At 42.6% G+C, this 13,088-nt stretch overlaps 1 protein-coding gene across 9 annotated transcripts in view; it reads left to right on the top strand.

Annotated features, from left to right (window-relative positions):
- Nucleotides 1-13,088, top strand: part of PKHD1 (PKHD1 ciliary IPT domain containing fibrocystin/polyductin) — a 368,837-nt gene that overhangs the window by 177,099 nt on the left and 178,650 nt on the right. For all 9 annotated transcript variants that reach the window (XM_032463248.1, XM_032463247.1, XM_032463246.1 and 6 more), the window contains one exon: nt 1,846-2,092. In XM_032463248.1, the coding sequence (XP_032319139.1) occupies nt 1,846-2,092 (247 nt within the window). The remainder of the gene's footprint in view (nt 1-1,845; nt 2,093-13,088) is intronic.

Raw genomic sequence — 13,088 nt, 5'->3', positions numbered from 1 at the left:
TTGGTAACAGCCCAAGGCTTGCTGTACTCACAGAGACACCATAGGAATTCTTGTTCACTTATTAACCATATCTCAGAGGTGGTGAGAATTACCTTGGAGAACTCACGGGCCAAGGTGAAAAGATGGAGAGAGCAATCTATTTGATTTGATCTTTGTAAACAGACAAGCCAAGTAATTCAAGTAAATATGCTTTTGTGGTTTGTTTGAATCACCAACCTAGATAATTGTTTGTTTTTTTTTAATTAAATGAATAATCAGCAAGTCTCCACTGTGCTCCCCTCCGCATATACATAGAGCCAAAGATTGTTTTTATTTGGGTGGCATCTGAGTTTAAGAATGTTGAAGTCATAATAGGAATAAAAAATGCCTTATGGCAGTCATTTCGAATGATAATTCCTCAGCTATTTAATAGCTTCACTGTTTCATATCGTTCATAAGACCCTGAAAAAAAAAGCACACTACTTCTTATGAGCTCTAATCTCTTCTCACTGGATGATCTTGGCTAAGCCGTCTCTTTCATTTATTTAAAAAAAAAGTCTATTTCCGGTTCTGTTTAAGGAACTGAGTGGTACAGAGATGAAATACACATAGTTCTCGTCTGCTAGGTGCTCTCCATCTAGGAGCAAAAATAACGTCTAAGCCAGTGAATGTAATAGTGTGATGCATCTGATACTATAGGATTGAACCAGGTCAGTGAGGGGAGCGAGGAAAGGGGTCAGGTAAGATCTCATGATAGAATGACTTGAGCAGGGTTTAGAATGGTGAATAGGAGTTTGCAGAGGGGAAGAGGCAGAGAAATGTATGCAAAAGAAAACTCCAAAAAGTGAGTCATGTTTGGGGAATTGAAAAGAGGTCCAATAGGGCTGAGTTGTAGAGCTGCTTGTGGCATTAGATGAACTACAGAAGTCACAGTGGGTGGTATCATGGCGCCTTGGCTGCACTGACAGTTCACTGCATGGACCTTGCTGGAATGCAGGATGAAAGCATTAGGGTCCCTCTTTGTTTGTATCTTATTTTTAGATTTTTTTGTGTGTGTGCATTTTATCATGTATATATATAATACAGCAATATGGTAGCATGTATACTATGAGATGGGTACCGAAGTTTTAAATGTTAATGACGGGATGTGGGTATTGTTAGACCACTGCTGCAGTTTCTTCCCAGCTGACTGGACTGGCCGCTGTCTTGATGAATCACGTGGAGATTGTGTGAGGGCAACACTGCTAAGTGTAGCCCTGGAGCTAATGCTTAAAAAAATCTGTTACTGTTACTATTTGCCCACCTGATTGATCAAATATTGCTTTTGAGGGTAAATGTTTAAAGTATAAATCTCGTAAGAGGTGGGGTTGGATCTGCCATCAAGGAACTGGAGCAGAGGGATGCAAAGACTAACCCGCAGCACCTTTAGCGGTTGGCAATTAGTAAATTAATGTTCTGTGTCCCTAGTTCCCACTAGACTGTCCTGAGTGTTGTAGAATGGTTAACAGCACCAGATGCCCGTGGCACTGCCAACCACCCAGTCGTGACAGCCAAAAGAGATGGCAAATGGCACCAAATGCCCCCTGGAGGGCAAACCCAGCCCTGGCGGGGAATGACTGCCCTGGAATACAGGCCACATGAAGGCAGTGCCACTGCGGCTTTGTTTCCTTCTATCCCCAGCACATCCCACAGAGCCTGGCCTCAAGCAACGCTCAGGATATGTTTTTTTTCTTGAATAAATGAGTAAATTATAAAATGTTGTAAATATGTGATTCAAAGTACTGAGAACACCCCAGTGACTTCAGTTGCCATTTGTGACAGCAGTCTTTCCTGCCATTGTGAAACCGCCTTTCTTGCCGTTGATAGGTGGGTTTACTGTGAAGACCAGCCAGCTGAAGTTTACCAACTCTCCAAACGCAGTAGCATTTCCATTTCCTCATGCAGCAGTTTTGGAAGACTTGGATGGGTCTCTGACCGGGAAAAATGGAAGTCACGTTCTTGCTTCCATGGAAACCCTTTCAGCTTCTTGTTTGGTCAGTGCCAGCTTCAGTCAGCTGATCCACGGCAGCGTCTGTGAGGAAAACGTGCGCCTTCATCGGATGTCTGTTGGTTTGTAAGTTGAATTAATTCTACATTTTGGCTTGTCAACGGGTGTGCATATATCATTCAGTCTATTGATATTGGTGGAAGGGAAACTGTTTCCCAGATTCTGTTTGAAGTGTTCAGTTCTACGACAGTGAGGTGGGAATAATTTTGACAGCTGTCACATCCTCAGTGTATGGTCATTTTAGGTCCAGAACACTGGACCAGATCTTGTAGCCCTTGACCTCTCATTGACATTTCGAGTTAATAGCTTCCTCTTGAAAAGAATTGCAAAAAGCAGAACTATATTTAAGTTGAGTATTATTTAAAAATTCCAAAATGTCCATCCTCATTTATATGCGTGTACTCTCCCCAAGCTCTCTCTAAGCATTCCGTATGCTCCAGGGACACAATTCTCCAGGGAAGCAAAGTCGCTTCACCCAGTTCATTTTCCTTGTTAATTTCATGAGCTACTGGATCCGTGCAATACACTTCCTGTTAATATGGGAGCAAGGACTCCATGGTTATGCTACTCAACCTACCATTGAGTCAGCAGCTGGGCTGTTTATAATGCGTAATAGGATTGCTTCTGCCCTCTTTAATTTCCAGGTAATGGTTACTGAGTGTCTAGGGTTCTATCTCTCACCTGTTTTAAATGCATTGTATCTGTTAGCCACACTTCTTTCCTTCCTTGGTTTTTAAGTGTCCCTAACTGCATGACTGTTAAGTCAACTGCTTCAGCGAGACCATGCTGGCATCTTATTTCAACAGAGAAATGCCAGAGAGTGAGTCAGTGTGGTCAGGACTGTATTAAGCCTGCATTCGGGATGCACATGGCACCAGTGGCTAGACATTCCGTTTCAGACGCCTTAACAAGACTCTACTAGCACTGAATCGTCTCAAAGTGTTCCATTTTTGCTTTCCAGACTGTTCATTATTCTATCTAATGTTAATGGGCCCAATTCCAGTGAGTGAAATAACAACGCGGAAGGGTATGTTTTCATCTCTAAGCAGTTTGATTGTGTGGAGTATGACTTATTTATTTACTTTTCATTCTCAGGGATGCATCCTGAGTTTTATTCTTTCAGTGATTTTAGCAAACATGTTTATAATGAGCATGTTGAGATTCATAAAAGGTAGTGATTTATTTCTTACAAGCATTTTTTGAATGAAGAAAATCAAAATAGACCTGTGTAGTTAAAAAGAACATTCTGTGCCTGTGTGATATTGATTTCTCTGTATTCTTGATACTCCTTTTTTTATGCCTTCCTTGGGGACTTGCTGGGAGATGTTCTCTTAGAGCAGCCCTTAGTGGTGTTAGAAGGCTCTCCGGATGTGACCTTGTCTAAGCTTCTCTTCTTGGAGAGCTTCAGGACGTGGTAGGAAAAGGTCCTTACCTTGGCAGCAGGTCATGATCCCAGCATTCAGGGACTGTCAAGGTCAAAAAGATAATAATCTGATACTATATTCTAAGTAGATTCAAAATACTCCTTGCAGACTTAGTAAACAATCTTATGGTTACTGGGGAGAGGGGGTGGGAGGGAATAAATTTGGGAGTTTGAGATTTACAAGTGTTAGCCACTATATATAAAAATAGATTAAAAAAATCTTTCTTTTGTAGAGCACAGGGAACTATGTTCAGTATCTTGTAATAACCTTTAATGGAAAAAATATGAAAATGAATATATGTATGTTTATGCTTGACTGGGACATTGTGCCATACACCAGAGATTGACACATTGTAACTGACTGTACTTCAATTAAAAAAAATACTCCTACTAGGGTGAAAAAGTTGCCTGGATTTGCCTGAAATTTTCCTGGTTTTAAAATAGAACATCTCATGTCCCAGAAACCCTTCAGTCTTGAGAAAACCAGGATGGTTGGTTACCCTGTTCCCTATGTTTCTATTTTAGAATTTCCAGGTTGATTCACAGGTCTAGGACAAATGCTCAGCTACCCCAAATTAGCCTGAGGGAAGTCTCAGCACACCTCCAAGGAGAAGTGCCTCGGCCCTCGTGTCCTCACCCCCAGGGAGATGATCTCTGAGGCCCCGCAGACTCACCACAGAAGTCCTGCAGCAGAACCCCCGCCCCAGGTGATTTGTATTCCAGGTTTAGAAGCACAGCTCTCAGGTCCTTCTAACTTTATCTTTCCAGGATTCCATCCCCAGCTATTTGTGTTCAGTGACTTGATCTCTGTCCCAGAGCATTGTAACCTCATTAGGAACATGTCAGAGATAATAAGCAATTTGAATTCCGCGTAGATGCAAAGTTGGCTGCATTTCATGGAGAAAGGATTAATTTGTTGTGCTCTTTGCCCTGGAGCAAGCACCCTCAGAGTTGATTTGCAAAGCTCTCACGGTCCCGATCTTTTGGGGTTGCATGTTGATGGAGATCTGATGTGGCACAAAGACCCTGCCGCCTTCCCTCTCACCTCTTACCCCCAACGGCCCCAGCACAGGTCTCCAGAGGCCAGGGGGTAAGGCGTTCACAGCTGCATGAACAGGGCACCGGGCCCCGTCACTAACAGTCGAGTGCTTGGGGTGTGATCTCTTCCTTGGAGGCCCCTCCTGGTCCATTTTCACCGTAAAGTTCCCTGTTTGACACTGACAACCTTCCCTCATGACCTTTCCCAAGGCTGATGCGGGCTCATAACTGTGCCCCTTCCTGCTTTGTAGCCTCCTCTGACTCGACCCCTAGCGGCTGGGTTGACAGAGGCATAGACATATTTGAACTTGGTAATAATGTTTAATGTTTATGTGAAGGAAAAAATTCTCGCCCTCTACAAGGCAGAGTCTAGTTTCTGTTTTGCTAAAATGATAACGTGCCTGAAACACGTGATTCTCTCTTGCTCACCAGTTCCAGAAACGTGCTTTCTTCGGGAGGCACAGGTGTTCAGGACGGCCTTCCTTTCCCAGCTTCTGTTTCTACCAACCTCATCCTTCCTGATGAGATGGGGGTGGTGTTGGCCCTAACCATGGAAGACAGGGCCTCATTTCAGAAAGATGTCGGCCCCGTTTCCTCCAGGAGCCTCATAATGGTGACTTGCCTCACAAAGTTCCTTGGTTTATTGATCCCCAGTTTCCTCTGTATAGAGATAATTACCAGGGACAAGGCTAATATCACCAATAAGTTTTTTTTTTTTAATATTGAAGTACAGTCAGTTACAATGTGTCAGTTTCTGGTGTGCAGCACAATGTCCCAGTCATGCATATACATACATATATTTGTTTTCATATTCTTTTTCATTAAAGGTTATTACAAGATATTGAATATAGTTCCTTGTGCTATACAGGAGAAACATTTTTTTCTTTTAATCCATTTCCATACATAGTAGCCAACACTTGTGAATCTCAAACTCCCAAATTTATCCTCTCCCACCCCCTTCCCCCCGGTAACCATAAGATTGTCCACCATGTCTGCAAGTCGGTCTCTGTTTTGTAGATAAGTTCATAATGTCCTTTTCCCCCTTTTTTTGAAATTCCACATATGAGTGATAGCGTATGGTATTTTTCTTTCTCTTTCTGGCTCACTTCACTTAAAATGATGATCTCCAGGTCCATCCATGCATGTTGCTGCAAATGGCATTATTTTATTCTTTTTTATGGCTGAGTAGTATTCCATTGTAGAAATATACCACAGCTGCTTTATCCAGTCATCTGTTGATGGACATTTAGGTTGTTTCCATGTGTTGGCTGTTGTATATAGTGCTGCTATGAACAATCAGTAGGTTTGTGTGTGTGTGTGTGTGTGTGTGTGTGTGTGTGTGTGTATGCTCCTTTTAGACCTCCTCTGTAAGCTCTTCTCTCGGCCCCTTCCATGCTAGTGTTCCTTAGGGTTCTGTGAGAAGCTTTCCTCACAAGTCTTGCTCTTCCCACGTGACCTAGAATATTCCACAGCCTCAGTTAACATCTACTGATGATTCTAGATTTTTTTCCCCTCTAGTCTATACTGCTTTGCTGAATTCCAGACCCATTTCTCCAATTGCCCTTAGAATCTGCACTGTCCACCCAGCACAGGTGGCTACTGAACCATCGAAATGTGACTTGCCCAAGTGGAGATGTGCTCTAAGTTTATACGCCTGATTTCTAAGACTTCATAAGAAAAAAAGAATGTAAAATAGCTCAGTGATTTTTTTCTGTTGACTATGTTGATCTGATAATGTTTTGACTATATTGGGTTAAATATATTATTAAAATTAATTTCATCTGTTTCTTTTAAGTTTCCCCACACGGCTATGATAAAATTTGAGATTCTATCTATGCCTCGCATTTATGGCTTGCATTCTACTTCCACTGAGCAGCCACGCTTTCAGTATTTCCGCTCGAGTATTCAATAACTGTCTCAAACTCAATTTGTCAAAACTGAACATACGATCTTTATTCCATAGACCTGTCCCTCCCTGGGTGTTCAGGCGAATGATTCAATTATCTAAACTGGAAATGGGAGTCATCCTCAACTCATCTTCTTACTCATTTCGCACATGAGTCACCTACCAAGTCCAGTCCATTTTCTCCGCTAGAAAATTCCTCTCGAGTTTTTCTGCTTCTCTCCTTCCCAGCCTCCCCTCTCTGGTCCAGGTGGCCGTTCCTCTCACCTGTATAACCACAACAGCTGCTTCAATTGCCACCTTGCTGTGATCTCGCCCTTAAATTTTGTGTCTTTGTAAAACAGGTCGGGTCTTGCCCTCCATACACTCCCTGAGACTTAGTCCGGGCTCCCCAGTGCCCCCCGATGAAACCCCACCACTTGTCATGGCTCTTGGCTGCTTCCTCACCTGCTCCCGTTGCACGTTCTAGCATCGTTCCTCTACGCCCTGCCTTCCCTGCCCTGCCTTTTTATGCCTCAGCCACACTCAAGTTCTTTGTGCTTTTCAGTCCAGGAGGAGGTTCAGCTTCCATGAACCCAGCATGAAGGTCGTTTTTCTCGGGGAAGCCCCCCCAAGCCTGCGTACAGCCTGTGTACCCCCGCTCTGTGCTGGCTCTCTGTACTCGCTCTGACCTGTACACACAGCTCTTACACTGCTTCATAAACTGTCCCTCCCTTCTCCTACATGCTAAGTAGGGCAAGGATGGGTTTTTTGGTTTGTTTATTTGCTCTTTTGTTTGTATTATGGTGCCCAATACCACGCCGAACACATAGTGACTCAATACAATTAGTATTGAAAAAATTAGTAACATTTAAGAAATTGCAGACTCCCCCCGCACCTCAAATCTTCCTCTAGTGTCCTTATCCATTTCTTTCCAGGACATGTTTATGAGGAGTCCTTGGCATTCAGCTTTCCTTCAGAAAACCCAGAATTAAGATACTGTCCTCAATCTTTATTTCTAAAATTCCTAGGAACATCTAAAAAATACTTAAGAATGTCCTTTCATAATGTCTTCTGGGCTTTTGCTTGCCTGGGGCGGTCACTTGACCAGACATTGACCAGGCAATTTACTTTAACCACTGATTCCTTCTCCACTCTGCCCCAGCCCCACCCGTTACTGAATCAGCAGTTGGCCTGTATTTGCAATCGTCTTCTTGTCCTGGTGGTACAGATGCACACATTTGTGGTGGGGGGAACGAGCGCCAACTTTCACAATTACCGTCTGGGAGTCATTAGTTTTTCAGTCTAGAGCATTCTACAGCTCCTTCAGTGGACATAGATTTTTTTCAAATATCAGTAAATCAAGCCTTGATCTGTCTTCCAGTTACTAAATGGATTGTGGGGGAAATTGAAAGAGTTTACAAGATGTTGTAGGCTGGCCAACCAGTCTTTCTGTGTTTTAACAGGAAGTACATAAAGTCAAGTCAGGACAGAGGCATATGTTTGAAATTATTTTTCAAAGGCTGAAGAATGGAGAAGTAATTAAGAATCATTTGTGGGTATAAGTCATAGCCCACCCTCCCTCCTCCGCTTCCTAGGTTTGTTCCCAGACAAGCTACTTCACCTCTGTCTGCCTCAGTTCTCACATCAGTAAAATGGGTTCAGTGGTACTCACCTCACAGGGCCATTATCTGGCATCAGTAAATGTTGTCTTTCATAAGTCTCTCCATTTGCGATTTACAAAACAACATATAAACGTTCTACTAATAGAATGAAAAATCACAGATGATTATGTTTCTGAGAAACAAATGCCAGGCCGGGGAATTAAGTCGGCTCAAATGTAACTTAATCCAATTCTTGGAAAATAGGGACCACTTTCCAACAGTCACATGACATCACACTGACACAACAGAGCCTCCCAGAAAGTCTTGGAATCTGGAATCTTTCAGGACACCGTTTTTTGATTCACCGTGCCCCCAGTGCCTTCTGTTTCTCTCTTCCCGTTTCTCCGAGAAAAGAAAAGGTTAATGTTGTGGCTGATCACCTTGGTTCTTAGATCTTGCTTAATATCCTCTCCTGTAGTGCTTGCGTTCAGTTCTTACCTGTGGAACTGCGCTTAATGTGCCAGTGTTCAGAGCACGAGGCACCCCCTGCCTCTGCCACTGCAAAAGTGAAGAAGAGTTCAAATGGAAACCGTGGCCTAGCTTTGCCTTTAATAACCGCCTGACTCTCCTTCCTAGGGATAAATAGGCATCGCATCACTAATGGTATCTTTTCTGTTCTCAAAAAAAAAAAAATAATCCCCAAATCCATGTGAGACAGGAAAATTCCAAGAAGTATTATCCTCTCTTGGCAGCAGAATTTTCAGAAGTAAAACAGAAAAAGATCTAAAAATCTAAACGGAGCCCAGACTCAGGAAGGGTGCCAGCCATACTCTATGGCTGTGAAGGTTCATGAGTAATAAAAGGGTCCAGTGAAGTGCTGGTTAAGTGTTTAACAACCAGGTCTCTAGAATTAAAAAAAAACAACAACCCTAATTTGTAGATTTGCCAAATTCCATGGTGAAAGTACTCTCACCTGACCTGTAAGAGGCTCCCTTCGTGATGTCCCTGCACACAGAGTTGGGAAGAGGGGCTGACCACGGGCTCGTGACCGGGTGCCCGGCAGCCCCTCGAGCACCAGGTGTGTCCACATATAAAAGGGAAGGTGTGCTTTGCAGTTTAACTCCCCACCTGATGCACAAAATGGTTTTTCACTCTTCGTGACAGGATGGTTGTCTCCTTTGGGGCTGTGCAGCTCCAGTGGTGGGATTCTCAGGTCCTGAGATAGCCATTCCAGCTGCATCCCACAGGTCAGGAGAGGAGGGGCAGGAATGTGTGAAGCGGCATCTTAGGTAGGACGACAGACAGCTATTGCGTCTTTTCAAGGACTGAGGTATGATAAGCAAGAATTATTATCCTAAGTGTGTTGTAAAAACAGTAGACACGACCTTTGATTAAGAGCTTGGTTTATTCTGGGACTTCTCTACAACAAATGCTTATTGCTGTAGCCAACTCTGAAAAAAAAAAAACTAAACAGAAATATACACCTGCAAAGTCACGGAAACGCGGGGGTTATGAAATCCCATGGCCGGTCTCTCTCTGTCGAACAGTTCTATTTCTTTGTGTGAATTTAAGGATGGCTAAAACTTTAGGGGAAAGACTTGAGGGTGCCGGTTTCTTTTCTCTTTGTGGGTGTCTTATTCAGAAGGAGAAGTACTGAAGTGTTTCTCACTCAATAACGGGACGTATAAAAAAATCGCTTACTGACACACGTAAGATGTTACTGGGTGATGGCAGGTCAGCAGGTGGAAGAGTGGCTCTCTGACAAGGACTTGTTATGAGCCCAGTGTATTTTTAAAGGGTGCTCAAGCGAAGCCTTGCCACAAAAATCTGCTGGCGATGCTCAACATTTTGCTTTTGTCCTCTTTGTGCGGTGGGAGATGAACGCAAAAGCAAGCAGGGATATCCAGGCAGTGCCGACAGCATCCTTTGGGGCCAGTTATTATGGTGTGTCTGGCTTAGGAGCTGCATAATTATAAAGGGTTTATTTCACAATTGTTCTGAATTTAGAGCATTTAGAGCTCAGTGCCGTGTTTGTCTTAATACACAGAGATGCGGAGCCTCAGGAAAAGTTAGATAATGGTAAACAAGAACCAGGGAGTTAATATTTGTTCTCACTGGGATTGTTGACTGCCTAACAAATCCTCTGCGGGCAGCAGACATTCGACAGCCCTGCCCAGAACATGGGCGCTACGTTACATAACTGTTTATGCAACTAGTATTGTAAACTGGTACTTGAGTTGGGATGTTTTATCAAGGGATAGAGCTATATTTCTAAAGGGAAATGTCCCTTAATTAAAAACAGTCTCAGTGATTAAAAAAAAAATTTAAGCTACCCCAGAGAAAAAGAAAGGCTTGTCGTCCTTTTGTCTTCGATTGTATGCAGGAGCTGTTGCAGAGGTAAGGGTTAACATTTCAAATGGACTGGTTGCCTCCTGATTTCTTGCACATAAAGCCACGAGAAGTTCAGGGAGAGACTTCTTCCCCTAGTAATGAAGCTCTTTGCTGCTAATGGCCCATGCAGACTCCCTTGGCTCCTCCAAATTAGAAATACTTGTGTGCTCCTTTGCTTCATTAACAGTAAAGAGAGGGAGATTGGTGGCTATTTAGGGCATGGGGAAATTGGTGGCTATTTAGGGCAAGCGAAAATTGTAGTAATTATGGTTGGTAAATTCTCTTCATGGTTTCCTTCTTCTCTTGATGTTCGTTTGGTGCTTTTCAGGGAAGCCCACCACTGTCACTGCTGGCCCCTGGCCTAAAAGGATGGGAGCTGATTTGACTTAGAATGTTTGGCCCCCTGGCTGATGGTCAACACAAGGCATCCTGCCTCTGGGGAGATGGCTCCTTTGCATTTTGATTTGCTTTTTTCAGAATGCACCATGTGACCCTTTCCATTGCTAACTGTGATAAAGGTGTATTGAATAACCTCCTTCTATACCTGGATTACATTACAGAAAGCTGGTGATGCCCACGAGGACCTGTGAAATTGCATCCCACATCAGTCTTGGTTGAGATGGTTGGGGCAGCCTGAGAGGCTCAGGGCAGTGCATGGAGAAGGAAGGGGAAAGGATCATTTAGGACCACAATGTGCTATGATTGCGTCTCTGGTTGATCAAGGGATTAGCATCAGATTATACCGGATGCTGGATGGAGGAAAGGCGTCCAAAGGAAGGTACAAAAGCCCCCAAGACAAATTGAACTGAATTAATGTTGGCATGTAGTGGTTTTACAATATTTGAAGACAGGGTCATGTTTATGGGGGCTTTCAGAAACTGGGGAGTATGGCCTGAGACATGTCTCCTTGAAGAGTTGAAATGACAATCTATAAGAAACTGAATCAGGAGAAATCAGATCCTAAAACTGATTTATAGATGTGATGCTAACAGAAATTTGAGAAATAAGTAACTCTAGTCCAAGTGACCAAGGGGAATCTTGGGGCTACAGTGCTGAAAGGAGGAAGAATTTCTGGAAATATGCATGGTCTCTGAAGGAAAGAGTGGTAGAATACAGGTCAGAGGAGTTAAACATGAACAGATGGATGAGCTTGAACAAATAGAATTCTTTTGGTCTATAGTTAACAAACAAACAAACCTCAGACCCCTACTTGTAGAAGTGGTTTAACTGAGAGCACTTGACTAGGATAGAAGAAATCTAAGTTCATAAGAAAATCTTAACATTTTGCTAAACCAGGGCCCATGGTGAGTGCAGATTGTTTGGATGTGCCCAGGAGAGGTTTTCTGACCATTGAACCTAAGTCTTTAAATCCTCTTGGCAAATAGCCTATTGATACTGGGGTTGACCGCATCAGTATCATCAATCGCTTGTTTCCTTTGATGCATAAGTTTACAAGAAACCTCCTGATACTTATGTGGTTTTCTGGGTAGATTTCCCTGGGAAGAAACATCACTAAGTGGCCAGTTGGAGTGTTCTATTCTCATTTAATACTTGTCTATTCACTCAACAAACATTTGTTGAGTACCTACTATGTGACAGGCAGTTTCATTTCTCACTTTGAATTATTTTTTTAATTGTAGTAGAGTCAGTTTACAATGTTGTGTCAATTTCTGGTATACAGCATAATGTTTCAGTCATACATAGACATACATATTTTCATTTTCATATTCTTTTTCATTACAGGTGACTATTAGATATCAAATATAGTTCCCTGTGCTATACAGAACAAACTTGTTGTTTATTTTATATATAGTGGTTTCTATTTGCAAGCCTCTAACTCCCAATTTATCCATTCCCACCCCCCTTCCCTCGCTGGTAACCATAAATTTGTTTTCTATGTCTATGAGTCTGTTTCTGTTTTATAAATAAGTCCATCTGTGTCTTTTTTTTAAAGATTCCACATGTGAGTGATATCATATGGTATTTTTCTTTCTCTTTCTGACTTACTTCACTTAGAATGATGATCTCCAGGTCCATGCATGTTGCTGCAAATGGCATTATTTCACTCTTTTTTATGGCTGAGTAGTATTCCATTGTATACCTGTATACCACAATTTCTTTATCCAGTCACCTGTTGATGGACATTTAGGTTGTTTCCAGGTCTTAGCTATTGTAAATACTCACTGTGAATTGTTAAATGGAAACTCTGATTTATCAGTATGTCTCTTGTGGAGATAGGTCTTGTGATTCACTTTCCAGACCCCATACATCTCTGTGAACGCTGAAGGCCGGCACTTTCAGAACCTGAAACACTCAGAATCACTCTCTGGACTGTGAGGAATCCTTCATGATATATACTGACCATGGTACCCACTGAGCCTAACTCATTTGCCTCTTTGGTATTTCTCGGTTCCAACTTATCTGTTCTGATCACATTTGCTTTACATTTATTTCCCAGAAGCCTATCTTCGTTTATTAAATATATTAGTTGGGCTGAATCATGCTCGGTGATCTCCTGGGACTCGGGGACTCTTGGTTTCAGTCACAGGGAGAGAGATCTGTGATGGCTGAGGAGAGAGGCTAGAAAATACAGGGAAGGAAATGAAGGTTCCTAAAGCTTGTCTAAAATTTAAAAATAAATTTCATAAATGGAGGAGGAATTTGAGGATGTGAACATCCCACAACTGGAAGACAAAATACAGAGGGAATTCCCACATGGGTGCT

The sequence above is a fragment of the Camelus ferus genome, chromosome 20 (genome assembly GCF_009834535.1).
Source record: "Camelus ferus isolate YT-003-E chromosome 20, BCGSAC_Cfer_1.0, whole genome shotgun sequence".
NCBI classification, from domain to species: domain Eukaryota; kingdom Metazoa; phylum Chordata; class Mammalia; order Artiodactyla; family Camelidae; genus Camelus; species Camelus ferus.
The sequence above is the reverse complement of the archived record's forward strand: the minus strand, read 5'-3'. Positions and strand labels throughout refer to the sequence as shown.